The sequence below is a fragment of the Echiichthys vipera genome (genome assembly GCF_963691815.1).
Source record: "Echiichthys vipera genome assembly, chromosome: 4".
NCBI lineage: Eukaryota > Metazoa > Chordata > Actinopteri > Perciformes > Trachinidae > Echiichthys > Echiichthys vipera.
This window is the reverse complement of record NC_139829.1, coordinates 13,671,544-13,692,989: the sequence shown is the minus strand read 5'-3', so window position 1 is coordinate 13,692,989 and position 21,446 is coordinate 13,671,544. Positions and strand designations below refer to the sequence as shown.

General features: G+C 40.3%; 2 protein-coding genes across 2 annotated transcripts; one reads left to right on the top strand and one right to left on the bottom strand.

Moving 5' to 3' along the window:
- Nucleotides 1-87: 87 nt before the first annotated feature.
- Nucleotides 88-12,505, top strand: LOC310946037 (somatomedin-B and thrombospondin type-1 domain-containing protein; the record flags this gene model as incomplete). The annotated part of the gene is made up of 5 exons (XM_083912322.1): nucleotides 88-337; nucleotides 8,919-9,104; nucleotides 9,578-9,668; nucleotides 11,959-12,117; nucleotides 12,400-12,505. The coding sequence occupies 5 exons, from the start codon at nucleotides 88-90 to the stop codon at nucleotides 12,503-12,505; spliced, it is 792 nt and encodes a 263-aa protein (XP_083768448.1).
- A 3,991-nt stretch (nucleotides 12,506-16,496) lies between these two features.
- On the bottom strand, nucleotides 16,497-21,102 carry snap29 (synaptosome associated protein 29). Its single transcript, XM_083913116.1, has 6 exons — nucleotides 21,062-21,102; nucleotides 19,814-20,050; nucleotides 19,469-19,662; nucleotides 18,252-18,337; nucleotides 18,068-18,172; nucleotides 16,497-17,717 (listed from the first exon to the last, which is right to left on the bottom strand). Exons 2-6 carry the CDS (start codon nucleotides 20,048-20,050, stop codon nucleotides 17,557-17,559), a joined length of 783 nt encoding a protein of 260 aa, XP_083769242.1. The 5' UTR covers nucleotides 21,062-21,102; the 3' UTR covers nucleotides 16,497-17,556.
- Between the last annotated feature and the right edge of the window lie 344 nt (nucleotides 21,103-21,446).

Genomic DNA, 21,446 nt, shown 5'->3' with positions numbered 1-21,446 from the left:
CGCGCGCGCGCGCGTGTGGGTGTGTGTGGGGGTGTGTGGGGGTGTGTGTTTGTAAGTGCAGAGCAAGTAGACAGAAAAGTGTCCGTCATGGGGGCGCATGGATGGAGCTCAGCGCGTCTTGGGTTTGTCGTTTGTGGATATTTAGCGTTTTTCTGCGGGGAAATTGTCCCACGGGTTGAAGCGGGCTGCAGGGAGAGGGAAAGTCCAAACTGCTGCACCGGTCGAAACAACGAATGTTCTGAGTACAGCAAGAGAAAAACAGTGTGCTACTGTGATACCTACTGTCAGAAAACGGGGGACTGCTGCGATGACTATCAGCGTGTGTGCCAAATATCTGGTGAGTTGCTTGCTCCATCCTTGCTCACAGCTGATATCAAATAACATCGTTTTAAAATGTTTTAAATCTTAAAGTCTGGGGAAAAATAACACCTATACTGTGCAGATGGTGTGTGGAGTCCAGCTGTGTCCTGTCCAGTGACGCCTGTTGTTCATTGTTGTCCAGTTTTAACCAGAGATGGCTGGCATTGAGGTGACATGGAGACAGTGAGACATACTACACGTAGCTGTGCGCCAATTATGGCTGTTTGTTTTAAGTGAGCAGCCAGAGGTGACCATTTTTAGGGGGGAATTTTCTTTCTTTATGGTGTATTTTTCAACAGCAGGTTGTGAGTGTGTGTGTGTGTGTGTGTTTCAAGTTTGTAGGGTTGACCCCTGGCCCCAAAGCCTGACCATGAAGTGGTTGGAAAGTGGAATGAGTTTTCCCTTCAAAACAGAAAGAAAAATGCACTTTGAATCATGAGATCAGGGTGCATTATTAATCTTTAAAATGTGAGTGTTTCCCTCATCAACCTGGCTGCTGCTATATATGGACAAATGAGGGAAGGGACGCCATAGGAACAGACTGCCAAAGATGGGCAGGATTACTGTACAAGTGTGTCTGAGATGTGACAGAGAGGAAACACTCTGAAATGTAGCTGAGGCGGCTCATACAGTATGTCGTACAGCTCAAGTTCTCTCAGAGTGTGTCCCTCAACTTAAGTGCACACTAACAAGCACCTGCAGGGTCCTACAAGTCAAAGTGCACTTAAAACCCTGCAGGAATCCTTCTGTTTAGGCACATTTAGTGTACACACAATGAACCTTTGTTTGAGTGTTGTATCTGTGCTGTGATGCGAACAGGCTGCCTCGCCCAGACTTCAGTAAAAAAAACAAAACAAGCATGTACAAAAATACTGTGATTGAAGCTGTAATGCACTGGATGGGACCTGACTGTTTACTGCAAAGATAGCTGAAACTCCTGCGAATCACTGATTAATGCAGCGTACCTACTACGACAACTATTTCCAAAAAGCCACACTTGCGTTTTGCACATTTGAATCGATTTATTTCAATACCTGTAATATTTACATGAAAAGTAGCCTTCTGCTTTAGTTAATTGATGTTTGAAAGCATTTTTACAAAAGATATCTTCAGTAAAAAAAAAAAAAAATCTGCATGTATAACAAATTGTAAAGCCCTTGGTTGCAAATTTGTGATTTTAAAGTCTTTAAAATGATTTTAGAGTCTTTAAACTTGCTTGTTGCAAGCATCCACCTCAGTAAGCATCCTGTCTGTTTTATTTTGGTTAGAAGAGTGTTTTTGTCATGTGGTCACATACTTTTCACTTTTCTAATAAATCTCCAATTGCAGCTTCATTGTGTTAAATGTTGGACATGATTGGCTGTAATGTACAATAAAAGACTAATAAATAGACATTCAAAAGCACCACCATCACTTTATATGTTGGGAAAAGGGATTTCTTGCAATAAGGCTTTTTCAGTATAATTGAATACACTCTGCAATGTTGCTATCAGCAGAGGCGTGGCTCCTAGCAACTACAACTTACTCCACACTATTGCAGGCTAAAATAACAATTTGTGTTTTTGATCCACAAATCAGTTAAAGAGGTATGTAGAGACGATATTTATGATCCTGCAGCCAGCTGAGTGGAGTCCAGGCATCACTTGATACATCCCGTGTGTCTGCCAAGCTTAAACTTAACAGAATAAGCACAGGAAAGCACCTCAGGTCAGTGTTGAGTCATCACTGTACTGTTTAACAGCAGCTGTCCCTCAGAGGTCAGCGAACGGCCGCCATGTGCGTCGGTTCACTCACGTGTCAGACGAGGATTCTTTTATCACCGTGGACCTCGTGTGTCGGTCTGACAGGTCAATCCTGATGTGACAGAAACAAAGTCACACAGGGGTGTGATGCAGGTGTTCCAGGTTGGATAATGTTTCAAAGAAGGATGTGGTCACTGAACAGAATCTCTGTAAGTCAAGACATGTGACAAGCCATCTACAAATTGGAAAGATTTATTCTCACAACTGTAAATTGTATAAAAAAAATTAAAAAAAAACCTTGGGGGTTTTATAGTCTTTGATGTGTTTAAATCTGAACGTAAAAATTATGTCAGCTTGGCCATGACCTTTAGCACTGCATGGGTCAGTGAGCACTGAGTGATGCTGTGAGAAGCACCTTGACTTCCTCCCCCTGCAACCTGAGCATCTTACAAGTATAAACACAGCATGCATCATGTGGCTTGGCTCAGATCCATCAAAGCGCCCTCACCCACATTACACTCAGACTTTATCTGATCCTGATCCTGCAGCTCTGCAACGCATCAAGGAGTCTGATTGTGTACTGTCTGTCACAGTCTGTAATTTAGTCGTGTCAGCTGTGGCCGAGCAAAGCGCTTGGCGTGGGTGACATCAGAGAAGAGGCAGAAAAAAAACTGGCAGATTGTTTGCACCACTTGGACCCAAACACTTAAAGCTCTTTAGAGTTGATATGGTTCACTCTGGAGATGTTGTTAGAATGAAGTATTTGGCATGAGCTTGTGTCGGTTGTAAACAGTGTGGAGAATGTTCCTGTGTATTTAAGAGTTGTGAGGTGTTCATTCAAAACAGGTCACTGTTGGAAAGTTTTAATGACTAACAAAATCTTCCAAACAACACATACACTAAAACGACTATAACAGGAAAATATACGGTGGCATTTCTGAAATCCAAAATATTTAAGCAGAGCCCAAATCAGTTTATTTATAAATTTGAGTTTGGAAATGTATTATGAAGTTGTGGAGTCATGCTTAGTTTAAGTTTCAAAAGGGCCTTTACTTATATCTCAAAAGCTCAAAAGTCTTATTTGTCTGTACTACAACTGCTATAGTTGTTTGAACATATTCTCTTGAAAATAAATTAGCAAAAGTAGAAATTGAAACTTCTCATAAGCATCCATGTTTGGTGCCGCCCTTATCTTGAAACAAACAGGCAGAAATGCATCATGGAAGAGGCAGAGAAGAATCATATTTCTGCACTGACGGAGGGATCAGTACATGGATGCAGCCTCAATCATTGCCTCTTCAGTCAGGCATCATATGTCTGACTGAAGAGGCAATGATTGAGGCTGAGGATGATGAGGATGATGAGTTTTTACGATGTTGAGATACAGAGAAAATTACTAATACGAAGTGGTTTGAAATCACTGTCTTAAATTGTCCACGTTTAGTGAGAGTGTGCATCTTAAGATGTGTGTAGATAATATGTTGTAGATAATGCCATGTGCTTGGTGCACAAAAGCTAAAGTCCTGTGGTAGAGTCCAGCATAAATGTTATATAAGGTGTTGAAAGTTCATTAAGTGATTTATGGTTGAACAGATACAGGTGTTCAGCACGTCTCTGTGCCTTGCCGTCTTCACCTTGCTATTGTGATTACTACAGGGAACTCATGGTTGTTAAAGCAAAGTGGGCGTTTCTGGCACAACGTCACCTATTTTCAAGGTGCATGCAGAGAGGAGATAGAAGTCTGAGGCCAAACCTTCAGCAACGCTTATATTATATAAAACAACTTTATCGTAAGACCGGAACATTTCAGCTTGTGACCTTCATCGGGGTCACCTGTTTCTGTCATCGGGGAGTTGTCTCCTGTTGTATGAGTACCTTTTGGTTACTTGTGCCCTACAATAAATCTGTAATGGCTCATTCCCCTTCATAGACACTAGAGATGAAACTGGCCAACAGGAGGATGGGAGGGGCAGCTCCTCTCCTCTCCTGTGGTGTCTGGTAGTTCTCACTTCAGGAAGAAGACATTTTGTAGCCTCTGCCTCAGATACACAAGAGGTGTGCTCATCATTAATCTGTCTCTCCTGCAGCCACTTCTGCTTCTCTTCCTTTCCTTCAGGCTGTCAGGCCATGATGTTTTCCTCTTTCCACCTACGCTCACTCCCTCTTCTTCTTCTTCCTTGCTTCCCACTCGTTGTTTCTTTAACCTCTATGAGCAGTGAATGTTTTACCCTGCCTGGCTGAAACGGGCCAGCTGTTGTATTTCTTGGGACCAACTGTGTCCCGTCCAGTTTCTTCCGGTACTAACATACAGTACACACCATGATAGATGCTCCTGGTTGCTAATGTAATGCCCTTCTTCTGGCTTCGTCATGACCAGATACATAAACGTGCTGTATTCAATGTTACAGGGTCATTTGAATGTGGTCAATTCATGCTGTGGTGGAAAAATCAGAGATGGATATTTAAAAAAACTGGACAAATTAAACTGACCAGCAAGATGGTTAATGAGATTTTCATTTTATTTGGGTGAACTAAACCTTCAAATTTTTTATTTAGATACACATTTAGTTATAGTTGCTATGGCTATCTGTAAACACCATTACTTTGATCCAGACTGAAATATCTCATCAACTATTAGATTGATTACCATTACATTTGTGGGATAAGGTAATGGTGATCCCCTGACTTTTCATGACACCATGAGACTGACATTTCTGTTTTTGAGTGAAAATTATAAACAACCATTAGATGGATTAGTATGAAATTTGGTACACAAATTCATGTTCCTTTCATTATGAAGTGCTATCATTTTGGTGATCCTTTCATTTGTTACTATAGCAGGTCAGCCCCAGCAGTATTTTGTAATTAGCAAATGTTGGCATGCTAACATGCTAAGCTAAAAAAGTTAACATGGTAAATATCTGAGTTGATTAGATAAAAGAGGTAATTTACAAAAAAGTAATAAAAAGTTCAAATTTAAACACAAAAGCCATGGGATTTAAATTATATATTCTTCTTAATGTAACTTATCTCATCATTGGCGGGGAATCGAAATTGATGGAACCAGTCATTCGCATGAAAAATGTTAAAAAGGAACTTTGGCTACGTGGCAAAAGGAAAGCTGTTAATGGAGAATCAACCTCAACAAGTGCATCATAGGAAAACCAAAATAAAACTGTTGAAAGGACTCGTAGAAAGACCTGCATACTGTTGAATAGATTTCAGTTTGGGCCAGGGCAAGTTTGTAAAGCCCTGATGTAGAACCTGGGGAAGTATAGACATGCTAGCTTACACATTAGAGCACACTTTCCTTCTGCGTTACTCTTTAGTAAAGTTAACTTGAATCATGTTTTTGAAGGTGAGCAGATGAACCTTCATTGAGCTCCCTTGTTGTCATGAAGTAAAGTCCGTATTCAAAATTGCTTTCAGTATCATGTTATTATCATTATGCTATAATAAAGTTTGTGAAACACTTTTTAGGTCGGGCTGTCTGACCAGAAAATCTGTCTCAGCTGTGTTTGTAATGAATCCTTTTAATTAGTTGGTTTGCTTGGCTCCTCTTTTCAAGGTGTCTACAGGAAACATTTATGTGCATACCTGTTATTAGGGCTCTGTCCCATGTCCTTCACCCCTTTTGACAGGCTTCTCCCTTGTGTTACTGAACATTATAAGGCTTGTCTGATGGGACCGAGGCCCAGCTCTCTACATGGGAGGGAGGTTCACTGTGGAGGTTTTTGAGGTGCAGTGGTCCTACAGAGCAGCTGGACATCTGGGTCCCATCAGAGAGGAGATGGAGGGAGATCAGAGGGGGTGGAATAGAAAAAGAGGACCAAAAAAAGGAGACAGATGGGGAGAAAGAACAAGAGAGAGTGTGGGACAAAGTGATAAAGGGAGAAGAAGATAAAGCAAATTGGGCGGGCAGGTCTGATAAGTCTTTTGTTAGGAAACCCTAAAATGGAAGCAGAATTCAGGGAGAGTGAAAGAGAAAGCAAAGGAATGCCACTACGCCATTATCTCACTGTAACAAGTGTGAGTGGAGATTGGCTGACAAGTGAGGAGATAAAAGGGCTGATGTTGGATACACATTTGGGCCATTTAATGATTTCTATTTCTGTGAAGCTCTGCTAACTACCAGGGCAAACCCCCCACACTGCCATAAACTCCTTTCAAACAAACTCATGTCATTCTCAACATGTTTTTAAAATGTAGCTTTAGAAAAAAAAACCATAGCAAACACATTGCAAACCATCCTCATGTCTAAAAAAATTAAAGAGCCTTGAAAACTTTTATCATTTATCAGACTTCGTTCAGCTCCCTCAAGGGCCACAAAACTTTTATACAACTTCTTTCACATATGTAGTAGTACTCCCAACTGTAAACAGACTTTATTGTGTAAAATTGTCGGAGTTCCCCAACTTCCCCTTTAAGTTATCATTTATCAAGAGTTTAAGACTCAAAAACCCAGTTTATCTGCTTCATCAGGACAGTGTGAGAGTATTTGACCTTTTTTAAATCAGTGAAAAGAGCGCTTAAAATCTAGTATATTAACAAAGCAACATTTAACAGATTATGTAGCTAGTGTCAGTTGTCAGTGTTTCAAAGGTCACTTTAATGTTAACATTCTGTTTCATGGCAACTGTTAAATTATAGAAGTCTTCTTGGAGGGGAAACTTAAGTGTTAGAGTACTTTAAAACACTCTGTAAAAATACCAGCTGATCGAAAAAGACAAAAGCGGGACATGCTGACAACGAGGACCATTTGCTTCCTGTAATGGGGTCAGAGGTCAGAGGTGATGGCATGCTTTCCAAGCATGGGGACTTTCTCATCAACAATGGGGACAGGCGGACAGCAGTGGCTCTAAGCTCTGTGGGTCAGGCTGTGTCAGACTGTCAGCAGGGTTATCATGTGGGTGGCGGGACTGTCGCACTGGTGGTGCCAGAAACAGAGTGGGGGACCACCACAGTTTGATAATTGCCTTGTGACCTCTGGTGGCTTGGGACCAACAGGCTGAGACTTCCAGACATGGCCTTAGTCCTGATAGTGTTAGTGTGTGTGTGTATGTGCGTGTCGATCAGAGGGGTAATAGCCCTGTTTCCCCTTGGGTGCGGGAACTCGCTGAACCTATAGGTTTCATTGTGCACCCTCAAGACCTCAACTGCCCTGCTTGATTGTGTTTTTCCCACTATGAGAGATAAAAAACAGTAAGACGAAAACTGCCCCTGTGAACGTCAGAGGATGTACAAGAGGGAAGGAAAGGCGAGGAGTAAGGATAAGAAAAGGTGGAGGGGGCAAGAGTAGGAAGTTGATATGGTTGTGGTGTCTGATTCGATCACGCCCTTCAGTATTCTTTCAAGAAAGTTCACTTTACAAGTCCACACAATGTAATGTGTGTGTCTGTGTGTTTTAGGGTGATGACTGAGGGTGGAACAAGTCCAAGTGGGTGGGTTTATCTGACAGAAATTGTTTTCGATGTGTGGGTTTCATGTGTGTGTGTGTGTGTGATGATCTGGGAAAGGCGGGTGTCAGGTGGGCAGCACTAATGTGCAGGAATGCAGAGATTCCACAGTGGCTTTGTGGATCGGCTGTGTCACTGAGACAGCCGCCCCCCCTCCAAAACCCCAACAGGACCATGGGAATGAACAGAGCAGGCGGCACCTTGAAAGCTCTCTCTCTCTCTTTCTCCTGTTCACACACATACATACTTATTCACTTGCAGCATTGTACTGTGGGTTGAGTGTGTATTATAAAGACAGAGTGAGGTAGATTAGATGGCGAGGGAGGATTAGATTCAGTTATGGTATATTTATCCTCTCCCTCCCTATAATTTAACCAAGAACATCTGAGAGCGTCAAGCTGTGTGCACCTGCTCTCATTGTATAAAACATTTATTGTCTACTATAAGGAAAAAAAAATTCAGGAGCTCCACAACCACATCAGGCACAAACAAACCAAACCATTCTAGTGTATGTTTGCATTAATTAATTTGTGTGAGCGTTTGAGGTCCTGTCTGCTTATTTGTCTGTGTTTATGGAGTGGGCACTTCCTCCCCAAAACAAAGCTGTTAAATGTCTGCCGCTGTTAAATATCTGTGTTGGACAAAGCTTGATTACTACTGGCGACTCTTGTCTTTGATCAGAGCAGCCATCTAACTAATACAGCTTCCTCTTAGCCTGATGTAATGGGCTAAATCAGCCTACCGAACGGGAAGCGTGATTGCTGCTGCTGTGTTTATGTGTGTGGTAGAGGAAAACCAGAGAGAGCAGGATGCAAAATTAGCCCCTTATTTAAATGGTCCCACACATGTGACCTGGGTCGCAGACTTCCTGAGTCTGGGGTTTGGCTGATCTCACATTAGTAGATGGTAATGACCCAGTCACTCGTTTCCCGCCCACCTACCTGAGTAAATGCCCAGAGCAATATCATGCAACTCTATATCTGGATGTGTGTTGCAGCTCACACTTTCTGCCGTGCAGTAAGGCACAACAGCAAAGATTAGGGGAATGTTTACAAACACCTCTGAGGTAAAGATCTATTAATTTTCAGAGTAACAGTCTAGTTTGCTGGCAGCTGGAGAGAGCTCTTTTGAGTCTTGTAAAGATTTTGATTTCTCTTCTGCCATAATCCTCCTGAACTGAAACTCACCCCACCTTCCAAAATGCACTTCATCTTCTCTGTATGTAACTCTGAGAAAACCTAAAACCACAAAACCACCAGATGCTCTTTCTTTGTTTTTTTCTCCTTCATATTTTACGACTTTTCCCCCTGACTTTTATCTAAAACCCTCAGCTGATCTCTGTGTCTCCCTGCTTCCCTAGCAGCCATTGACTGTGTGGTGGGATCATGGGGTCCCTGGTCATCATGCACATCTCCATGTGGAGTGGGCAGCACAGAAAGAAGTCGCCAAGTGTCTGTTCCCCCTAGAAACGGAGGCACGCCTTGTCCGGACCTCAAACAGCGCCGAGGATGCTTGGGAAACAACGCCATATGCAGCACTGCGAAAGGTGAGAACGTGACCTTTTCTCCGCACCTCCATATGCGTGCGTTTATGCATGCAGGAACTCCTGCTCTGGACTCTGTTACATCTTAATTTGCCGTTTCAGTATACTCTGGGGTGATCTCTTGTTAAGACTTTTACTGTAAGTAACAGGTTTTATCTCCAGCTGCACTATTTCAAATGCCTAATTTTTGCTCTTTACTGTTGAGTCACTGCACACCACGCAATAAAACACAGATGAACACTTTTTTCAAGTGGAAGATTCAGGAAAAAACACCACTTTGAGTCATTTGACATTTCTGAGTCATTTTGATTCATGCAATGAGCTGTTCAAATGAAGTGGGAAATGGGATGTGTTTATACCTCCAGTAACCTTTCTGTAATTTAATTGAATTGAAATGTAATGTTCTTCAGTGGAAACAGGAGCTTATCTGAGTGTTGCCTTTTTCTATCTTTTTCCTCCACACTCTTAACCTGTAGAGGTGGCAAAGATCCTGCCTGATTCTTTCAAGAGGAACTTCAAGGACCCTTGGAGGCGACCACACATGCTGATGAAGGAGGAGAAGGCCAGGTAAAGCCTCTAGCAAATACACACACACACACACACACACACACACACACACACACACACACACACACACACACACACACACACACACACACACACACACACACACACACACACACACACACACACACACACACACACACACACACACACACACACACACACACACGCACACACACAGCTCACGACTGACCCAACCAGCCCACTTTGTTTTCGTCTGTAGTTCTGGCTATCATGTGCAATTGATGCAGAAAGGGGCTAATTACAGCAGAGATGTGTGGAGTGTTTAATGGTCATATGTCCCGTACAGAGATTGAGAACAACTGCAAAAAAGGCCATCTGTGCATTCTGTGAGAAATTTACCAGATCAATATTTCAACAAAATACAGTATAAACCTTTAAAGGCACAACTCTTACTCTTGACTTTAATTCTAACAATCAATATACTATGTTTCTGTGCCAGCAATCATTTTATATGAAAAAACTTTTTGGCATAAATATCTTTTGTTCCAGCTCCAAACAGCAAGGCTGTCTATCAACCTCTCTGATACAGCTGGACTTTTATTCAGGTTCAGGCCAGTTTTCCCCCCAGTTTTGACTTAGTTTCAAAGGTGACTTTAAGATCAACTTTGTGCTCTAAAGATTAGAGAGTACAGAAGCAGTCCAAGGTTGCCCTAGCACGCAGAGCCTTGAAATTGCTTTGTCTTTGTAACATAAACGCCGTCATTGAATATTTGCATCATGAGCTGACCTTTACTGATAAGGCAACCATAATCCATGTAAGAGGCAAACCCTCCCTGCGTAGATGTCATCTTTGATCTAAGCCGATTGCAGATGTTTTCAGAGCTGGAAAAATCAGAAAGCAGGGAATAAAATTACTGCTGATTTCCTGACAGCCCACAGCCTTTCACACTGATTAAAATGGACATTGGATACATTTGTTTTGACTGAAATACGAAGCATATCAGGGGGATTGCAAGCACATTACTCATACATGTGAGCCATTCAGCATGGATGACACAGAGTTAAGGGGATTTCACACAGACATCTGGTGCCCTGATAGGTCCCTGGTGAAACAGGACACAAGGGGGTAAAATTACATGAAATGATAATCAGTAGTTCACTTTGGACCTCTTGTAATATCTGTAAAATTAGCTGAATGAGTCATATTTCTGGAGGCTATTACTTGTAGAGGCTCAACCAGTGCTAATATATTTCAGAAATGAAGACATAAAGGTATTATGTGTGTTTTTAGGACAGCATATTTAATGGTATGTGGGATGTGCATTATTTGTGGTTAGGTTCTTCAGCATGAACAAGTCTAATTAAGGGATGGAAAAAAGTGAGGAAATCCCCCTTTGCATGTGCACATGTACTGAATGTGTTAGAGCCTCATTATATTCATTTCAGCATATTTTTCAAAAATAATCCCAAAGCTATATGCTAATGATAATTGCTGATGGAATCCATGCACCATAACTGATTGTTAATTTTCTTCTTCACCTTTCCCTTACTTTACCTTACTTATTTACCCTTTTTGAAGTCACATTTGTGTGTTTACATTCATGCACAGTATTCTTCAAACTGCAAGCATGAACACTCCAAATCAGAGCTCAATAGTAATATTGCATGGTCTAAAAAATAAAAAGCACCCTGCAGCTTTATGTTTTCTTTGACAAACCGCCCCACTGCAGATGGTGTTTTGTCACAGCTGACTGAATCAGAGACAAAATAAATAGTGCAGACGTTCAGAGTGCCATCGAGAGAACACAGTGAGCAGAAAAACAAATCTTTATTATTATTTCCAGTGCACAAACTGAGCTGTGTTGATATTAAGATGAAGATGCAGGTGACCGAGACACTGCTAGATCACCTTCAAATGGAACAAATCTATTATCAGGAAGTTGATTTGTCTTTTGTCTGGCTTTCGTTGGGATCAAGCACAGCTTGTGTTCAAACAATCATGTTGTATTACCTCTTACTCTTGAACTACTTCAAGGGCAGGGAACAGGACAGATTCCTTTTTTTAAGTTTTCCAATTTTCCTGTTTTGTTGTAGTGGCATTTGTGAGTAAATGGTAACCGTCCGTAGCTCAATGCAAAGATTGTGTTGAGTTCTCGGCTAAAGAGCTGTGTTAGCAGCACCCTGCTCTCACAGTAGTATGAAGTCTATCTCTTTCTGTGGAAATGTGTGTTTGAAATTTGACCCCTGTATGTTCCACCAGATATGAAATCGGATCAAATATTTTTGACACATTTCCTTTCTCTCCATCTTCTTCACTCTGTGCTTGCAGTTACTGTGTGTACCTGCGAGTGAATCAGGCCAGTGCAGCTTGTAAACTCAAACTGTGGAGTGCTCAGCTGGTGAGAGAGAGGCTGGTCTGTGCAGAGTGTCAGAGTGATGCCATGTCAAAGACAGACCGCTGTGGAGGCGACGGCCTAGAGAGCATCAGGTAAACCAAACAATCACAAGAAAAATAAAGATATGTTCACCTGTTTTACTACTGACGGTTTTCCGTTTAGACATAGTGTAGTTTGGAGAAATAGTTCCCCTCAACGTTTAAGCCAACAACATATTCCTGAGTATTAATTTCAAATATCTTTAATAATATCTGTGCTCTGACAACATTAAAGCCACTATGTGTAGAATTTGGGGTTTTCGTAACATCTGCATCAATTTTGTCTTAAATTCACACATAAAAATTCCACTCCTGATATGCTCCTTTTCTTCCAAGAACGTTCTGGGCAGCAGCTTCCGTCCCGGGCTGTCATGGTTCCTGGGTGCGAGATTCATCCTCTGCGGGCTGCAGGTGTCCTCCCTACTCTGTGCTCTTCGTGTAAAAAACTGACATGCAAACCCCAGACATCCGTACGCAGGGACAAGATTTCCGTCAACACCTCCTGCTGACTGTAGAGAGCCCTGCCAGCCAAGTCAAAACCCCTCCGATCCAGATTACGGGATGGGTAACTCAAGGAGATCAACAGCATCCTGCCACTTTTTCCTTTCACCTAATACTCTGTACTGTATACACTATCACTAAGCAAACAGAAATTCTTGCATTTAACTTCAGATTTTACAGCCACGTTGTGTACTTATTCTCCTCCAAAGCACAGCAACATCTATATGCCTTTTTACCTCTGAATCTTTGCTATCTACCTCCATCAATGCAAATGCATTTGTTAATGCATAAATATATAAATGTATTATTTTGCTTTATACATTTTCTACTTTTGATTGTTTATGTGTTATGTATATGTAGCTACACTTACTTGTATCCAACAGTTTAAACACCAAACAGCAGTTGCTGCACCCAGTTTAAGCCCCAGCCAGGGTCCCTAAATCACCTGCAGGTTGGATATGCTGAAAACGTGTTCATCCAAATTGTATCCACTGCTAGAATCCTTGAGTCAATATATCTGTGTTTTACAGTTTTATTCCTGTTATTATTTCTTTTCCAACAAAAAGCATTTACACCAGCAAGCCAAGTTGAATATCAGGTATTGATTCTCAGGTGCTGAGATTTGTGTCTTTGTCTCCCATCAAGCTTCATCTTTCATGTCTGCCTCCTCTGATGGTCAGTGAGTGAGTAGTTTAAAGTGACTCATAGCTGAAATTTGTCCCATCCGTTCAGACCCTATGTTGGTGGAGAGGAAAAAAGAGCCATTTAGCCAGAATTTTCACCTGTGGTTCTCTCTGTCCTGTGTCCAAGACTGAAAATAATTGCTTAACTATGTTTTCTACCCTCTGTTTAGAAATCCTATTACCGTCTTAAGGGAGTTTTTATCAGCAAAGTGTCATCCAATATTACCATTGCATACCGCAGTTACTCCCAGTTTATTCATTAAGCACTCCCCACAACTCCTTGACCTGCACTTCTTTTTCCTCTGTCCTCTACTGACTGGCTCATCACGCCTTCCTGGATCTCTTGTACTGCTCTAAGAAGAGGACAAGTAGTACCAGTAAAGGGCTTTTCTCTTTGGAAAGCTGTGACTTTCTCTCTCCTGTCTCTGTGTTGGTGTGTTTATTTATTATAAAACAAGTGATGACGTTTTTAGTGCAGCACAGCATACTCTGTACACTGTCCATTAGTGAAAAATAAACAACTATACTGTCATTCCTCCCCATCTTGTCATATTTTCAAATGTAGGTATTTCATTGCGTCATTGCATCATTGCATTCAGATGTTACACAGACCACCATTAGCTTTTCTGACCTCTAGCCTCCGCTATTACAACTATGAGCCCGGCCCTGCTAAGTATATCCTTTAGTTTGAACAGCGTTTACATGCAGCACTTAACACTTGAAAGAAAAGTGCTGTTGAACACACGTAACTTAATGCAAACATGTACCCATCAACATATTTTTGTTGCATTCTCAACATTTTTCCTGTTGTGTTAATGGGATGATGGCAGCAAAATGACAGCTAATGTGTATAATCATGTTTTTGCACCACATTCTTGTGCAATTTGGTGTTTTTTTTGGTGATGTAACTGTGTGGACAGGCTAAACACGAGGCAACTAACATCACCTGGACATACATCTGTTACTTGTAACAGATGTATTGGCAGATAATACTGGGCAGAGAATACCAAGATGGCCAATTTGAAAGCCAGTTTGCCTCCTCCTTATATGGACTAGTTAAGTGAACAGAAGGGGACATCTAAACCTTGACTCTGACCCTGAAAGTTGTTTATAAAGCCATAGCCATCCTTGTCTTTCTAAACGTCTCCCAACCACATGTCAAACAAATACCAATTTAACACAATATCAGAATCTTCTACTTTGACTTGTGGTCTTGTTAGTCAGAATATCCTGTGTACAGTGTAACCCTTCATCACAAGCAGGTATGGCAGGTAAAGACGCAGCACAATGAATGCATTTGAGGATGTAAACATGCCACCTATTTAGGGTTAAAGCTGAGAAAATATTAAAGGCTCTTAATAGATAAAGAGCATTTTGTGTAAAAAATGAGTATAGAAAGACCTGACCTTTGTGGAAAACTACATGACCCAAGATCTAACAAATCAACACTTCCCACATTAGTCCTTTGAGGGACATTCATACTCCTACTTTCATGTGTTCCATCTCAGAGGCACTTGAACTTTACCTCCTCCATTAATCTCTCCTGCCACCGTCCCCTCTTTCTCTGTCCTCCTCCCTCCCTCTCCCCAGATCCCTACCAAACTCCTCCGTCAGCACAACTCTTTATTTTCTCTTACTACAACAGTGGCAATAAAGTGCTGTCAGCCTGACAGTCCATCCCCTCTGAAGCAGGCTTTACCCCCCTGGCCGACCTGCCTCTGCTGCTAACCCGCTTTCCAAAGGGCAGGAAGGCCCATCTCTGGCCCAGTGCCTGATGGGCTCCGACAGCAGTGTGTTCTGGGATTACGCCCGCTGAAAAGGGGGGCATTCCAGCACTGACGGCCTTTGTCACAGCACGGTCACTGTTTGCTTTTGACAAGACAGCTGTTTAAAGCTCTCCCGGCCCCCACGTATGGCGTTAAGGGAAAGAACCCAGGGGTGACTTCCGTTTATTGGTGGTGTCGTTAGATGGGTGGCATCACCTCCACCTGAGGTCACTTCAGCAGTATACAGTATTTATCCGTAGCCCCAGCCCCATCTCATATAGTCCCATTGTTTTTATAGAGCCAAAAAATCAAGCATCCCTTAGCATACTTAAGACTTTTCTATCCTGCAGCTACAGAAATATTCCCTCCAAATAGGGGCATTTCTTTTCCTTGACCCGAACTAAAATAGAAACAAGACAGCAAGGTGGAATTGATTTATATGCATACCTGCATTCCTTTGTCTACTAGAACATCTTTGACTACTTCCTTCCAATCCTGATGTGGATGTGTGCAATTACCTGGTAACACACGTGCAATAGGAGGAGGGACATATTGTGTGCTACAGTACAGAGTAGGAATTATCTGTCCTATACAATCCCTCACCACCATTACTATCAACTCAAACACAACCCAATACATTCCTTTATTGATCAATTCAAAGACCCATACACTTAGATACTTCTTAGTGCTTATCTTATCAAATGCCATTTGAGAAGGAGTATTCCTGTATAATTTTGTTGTGAATAAAACACTTGCTTTGATTATTTTTGAGAGGGTTTGGTTGGTGGTTCTGCAGCATTCAACCAAGTCAATAAAAATAAAATAATTTGAAAAATGATCTACAAATACATGCTTTAGATCTCGCAGAAAACCCTTCTAGTTCAGACATGCAGGGGCCTCCCTCAGCTTGGGGCCCTGGGTAGTTGGTAACCCCCATTTCCCCTCTGTGTAGCCCCATTGTTGTGTATATATGTTTTTGGGAAGTTATGTACTGTCATTAGGAAGTCATCCTAATAAGGACTTGTTGCCACTCTAAGAGCAGCTGGTCCAACTCAGAGGAATGATAATGAATAGACACCTCGGCATGAGGACCTGAGCTGCACACAGCTGGTACACAACAGACTGTATAGTAAACACACATCCTATGATGATCACACACAAAACAACAATCTATGTGTTGATTTTAACGATTGTTTATGAGTACAAGACATAATATTTCAAGCATTTTTATGTGTAGAAAAATATTAAAGTACCTAATTATTTTGGTCTTTTTTTAAATTTACTTTGAGATTAAAGTACAGAGTACAAAACAATAAATGCAAGCTATTTTCAACTGTAATAACTTTATACTATTGCACCTATTCCACCTGAATTTATAAATATGTACCTGTTATATCACAATCCATAAACAATTAAAACAGTCACATGCTACTCTACAGTGGTATCTTTCTGCAGAAGCTCATGCAAATTCCACCTTGGAAATGTGGCGTCACCTTGTGGTGCTTTTGAATTCCTGCTCCACTGTAACAGAATCAATTTATAAAACACCTTAGACTCCTTTCATAAATGAATTTATTGTATATGTGGTTTTGATTAGAATACATAATATACATGGGATAAATGACGCTTTGTGACCATGAACTCAAATTTATTGTATTTATTATCGTTTTATTATAATCTTATCTTTAAACTTCTAAAACTCAACTCAGAAGTGGTCCATCTTCTCATAAATGTAATATATTCTGATAATAATTATTCCTTCATTTATTTAAAAAAAAAAGTTTTTATATTCACAGCTAAGTTGTGCACATTATTCACGCTGTACAATAATTCACTCAATCACATTCAGAAGAATTGCGATATATATTTATATGATAAAGCAATGAAGAGCATGAGAGTACTTCAACAATTTCAAAGAACAAATCAAAGTGGTGTGGCACAAAACAAAAAGCTAGTCTACTGTACAAATTATGTGTATGGCAAAAGTTACCCGAACTTCCAAAGTGTTCTAGCACAGGCTGTATGTGGAGGAAGGTTTAGGAGGTTAGCACTGACATACGAACCATACATACAACACATTCCAGTTCTTTAACACCTGCCACGTTCTTGTCCATTCACTGAATTGTTAATGAATTTAAAAATATCTTCCGAGAAAAACTGATACAGCTGATCAAACTCAAAGCACCGGACCCACCCAACCACTCAGCGGAGCGTGACTAAAGAAAAAAACAGATTACCTGGTCAGTCCCTTACATCTAATGCACATGGAAAAGAATCTTCCCTGAAAAGCACAAAAGTTAAGAAATCACAGTTATTGAGGTGGAATAATTCATTATATCAACATGTCTGTATAAAACTGAGTAAAAGGAGAAATGTATTGACAAAAATGACATGGACATGAATGGGAACTTGCATTTCACTTATTCAAGAAGAAAATAAGGATAAAAATGTCTTAAGCCAGCAGTAAAATATCAGATGCCAGGATGGAGAGCGAAGTGAGAGGATGACCTGTTGACTCTGTAAGGTGGGTTCAAATGTTTGTTTTATTTGAGGTTTTTAATCTGTTGGTTCGTGTTATGAATCTTGAGATCCATCTTGTCCACTTTATTCATCAGTGAATCAATGGAGTCATCCTGGTCGTCAATCTCAGACTGGAGACCGAGTCCAAGGTTCTTCAGTCTACTCAAGCCATCGCACATCTCATCTAGGTAATTCACAACGGACATTATTAAACTGTGGATTGGCAGAAAATACTTAAAAAGGATTTGGGAAAGGTTACATATTAGTTTTACATTATACCACAACATTCTGCACCTCATTTCGATTATACAGTACACTGCTATTTTAGATTCCCCTCTAATATTTTATGGTTATACTTTTGAAAGAATAAGACAATGTAATGGTGTTCTGATGTCAGGTAAACTGCAGTCAATTAAATGCATACAGTTATACAGAATTACAAAAATCTTAATAACAATCAAAATTTATATTATTTGAATATTTCTGAAAGTCAAGTAGAAATATAAAAGAATTACAAGAGAAATATTATTTTACCTAAATTGTTGTCGAGGGTCTGGTGAGCCTCCCTGAGATGCCTGTTCTGAGGGTATCCATTTTGTCTAGATGAGCCGTCATCTATTGATGCAGAAGCTCCAAATCCTGGAACAGAGATCAGGAATGTTGGCAGCCACTCTGTGGTATGATTACGCTACACTGAAGTTCTTGTGCCAACTCTCACCTCCTGTTTCCAACTTTCTTAAGTTGGGGTGGCTGGCTTGGTACTTATCTTCATGTGATCTGCTGCTGGAAATTGCATTCTGTAATCTGAGAAGTCAGATAGGCATTGTTCGGTCATTTAGTGAAGGACAGTCAATGACAAGAAGCTGGAAAAGGGAAAAGGACAAATTGTATGGAAGCAATTAAAAAGTATATACCAAGAACGTAGTACTAGCAACTGATGATCTAAAAATACAATTCTAAATTTTCCCATAACCTGTTTAATCTGACGTGGATTTGCTTCAGTTTTCTAGTAGAGTGAAATGGTTGGTGTTGAGGTATGGCTCATAGATTACAAAGACACATTGGACATATCTAACAGTGTCTGTCTCATTGTAATTTAGTCTATCAATCTGAATTGACTTAAATGACATGATTAAACTTAAAGGTTGAAATTGGAGAATGAGCAGAACACCACCATCTGGTCTCTCGAGATCGTAGTCGCAACAACATAATTCCAGCACTCAGGTTGCCAGGTTGGTCAGACCCGGCCCAGTAGCCTACAGGAGACCGGAGTCTGTTTGAACCCATTCCCTCGAGCAAATTGCACCATAAAAACAAGAATTAGGACAAATAAGAAAAATACAGCCTCGACTGTAGCGTCTATTCTTTGCGCCTTATAATGCGGTGCACCTTATATATGAAAAAAGTTTCAAAATAAGCCATTCATTGAAGGTGTGCCTTATAATCTGGTGCGGCCTTATAGTGTGGAAAATACGGTAAATATATTTTTTTAACAAAAGCAATACTTTCATTCTGTACCCCTCAAAACGCCCCATGGGTGTATTGTTGTTTTTTAAAATATAGCTTTTTTATAGATTCTACATATTCAATCTTTAACTAACTAAATAACTAAACCATGTACCTACAACTTTTTCAGTTTAAAGTTGGTAAATAGAATAGTTTGATTTAGTTATGAGATACAAATGAAACAGTACCATTGGAATAATAACTCTACCGACTCTTTTTGAATCTGGTTTAAAATATCCCCACATTACATATTACAAAAGATGGAAACGATAAATACATTTCGAATGCTCCAAGAGATAAATTATATACTGAGACAGATACCTAACAAATAAGAAAAGTACAATATTAAATATTGGCCAGCTTGGAATTGTTATCATATTATGTAAATAGTAATAATAATAATTCTGAGAATATAGGACTGAATCTTACCCCTCATTGGCCTGGTAGGCCTTTGGCTCCTCAGGTGGTGGTTTTGTCTCTGGCTTGGCTTTGAAGTAATTGACAAGGCCGCCCCACACACTCTTGATACTGCTAATATGCTTCTGGCTGGTCTTCAGGTCCTGATCCATGTTGTCCATCATCTTGTCAGCCCTCTTCAAAACCTCACCCTGACGAACCAGCTCCTATAGAGACAAATACATTATAGATAGAGAAGAGAGAGAGAGAGAAAGAGGAGAATGAAAAAAATTACAAGATTTTTTTCGTTGACTGCCAACCTCTCCTTGACAATACAATTCTTTGTGTGTCAGGGTAAAACTGATAAGTTTGACGTACCTCTGCAGTTTCCACACCCATCTTCTCTGATTCATAGATGAGGCCGAGGGAACGGTGACTGCTGTCCACAGCAGACTGAGCTGTACGCATCACTTCCTGCTGGAGGTACCTCTGTTTCCTCTCTGCTTCACTCATCCCACTGTCACTGGGGTCGTCATCGAACCCCCTACTTTTAGGCCTAAAATCTTCCTCATCGTCATCATCTGCAAATGGGTTGTGGGATTTAGGGTAGGCCATCTGTGGAGCAGACACAGTGTTTTGACAAAACAGCTCAAGGTCTACTTGCCTTTTCCAGAACTTTTGACCATATCTCATCATCTTGATCAAAAAGCAACCATTTCTGAATTCATGAATGAACTTTGCCCACTCAACAACAGACAGTTTGAACTATTTCTATGAACAGCTGGGCAGTGGGGACTATGTTTAAAATGGGAACAACAGAAACTTTGTAATTGTTAAGATTAACCAATTAAAACAAGGATAAAATAATAGGTTTGTGATAATCAATTATCTGTTCTAATACAGCATTGCAAAAGTCAAAAGCTGACTGTCTTCATTTGGTTTAATTTTAAAATAATGAAATATGGCTCGCTGCTTCAGAGAACTCATCCAAGAAGTTATAACATTTACTTTACGTCTCTGGTAGTATTTCATTAAAAAAAAAAAAGATGCGTCATTGAAACAGCTCACATGTCACATCTTGTAAGCTAACTCAACGTTACTCAATTGATAAAGAATACATATTTAAATTCTGGAAATAATGCTTAGCTCAGTTGTATAAAAAAACTATTGAATGAGTTAATAAGTTAGTTAACGTTATGTGCGGATCAGCTGACATGCTGATTTGACAAATAACTTACTAACAAAATTAAATTAACGCCATTTTTAGATTGTTAGCTTCAGTCAGAAATAACTTCCAAACATCAAAACGAGTTTTTAAAAATTGGAGAGAGCCTGACCTAATGGGCCATATTTACGTTAACGAAAAGCAATTCACACTATTGTTATGTTTCAAAAGTTAAAGAGCTAATATTAAGGGGTGTCGGCTGGCTAGTAAACCTGTAGCTAACGTTAACATTAATAAACGAGGATAGCAAGCGAGCTAACAAAACAACCAGCCCATAGGCAGACGGCGCTGTGCCAATATCGACGTTTTCTTCTGTGGAATAGATGGTAGCTAAAACAGAACATGTATACTATGAATGAGCTATATTATACTAAACGTTATTATCAATTTAACAGACAAACCTTTGACCGTCGGAGCTGTACGTAGTTGTCGGTATCAGCTGACCATTAGCAACAGAACACTTCCTGTCACGTTTGGTGACGTCGCTGCGTGCTGTCCCAACGGCTGCTCCTGCGCAACAAACACGCACGCGGTGATTATGAAAACATTTAGTGAAAAACACAGATGGATGTATTACTAATTCTTCACAATCCCAAATATTAGTCATAATCAATTCCATCATTATCTTAACAAAACACCGTATCCATAAAAAACAAACTACCCCCTTTTATATTTTTAAAGATTTAGATTTTAAATCGCGCCACTATGGAAAACTTAAAACTCAAAACTAATCAATTTCCAAAACTATGTTTTACTGTGTTTGTACATTTTAATTGATTATTATCA

Excerpts from the sequence above, each read along its gene's own strand:
- snap29 (XM_083913116.1), bottom strand. The coding sequence starts at position 20,050 with ATGGCCTACCCTAAATCCCACAACCCATTTGCAGATGATGACGATGAG. Across the intron at positions 18,338-19,468 it reads GCCTACCAGGCCAATGAGGG|ATTACAGAATGCAATTTCCA; the intron begins GTAAGATTCAGT and ends CTGACTTCTCAG. Across the intron at positions 18,173-18,251 it reads AAGAAAGTTGGAAACAGGAG|GATTTGGAGCTTCTGCATCA; the intron begins GTGAGAGTTGGC and ends TCTCTGTTCCAG.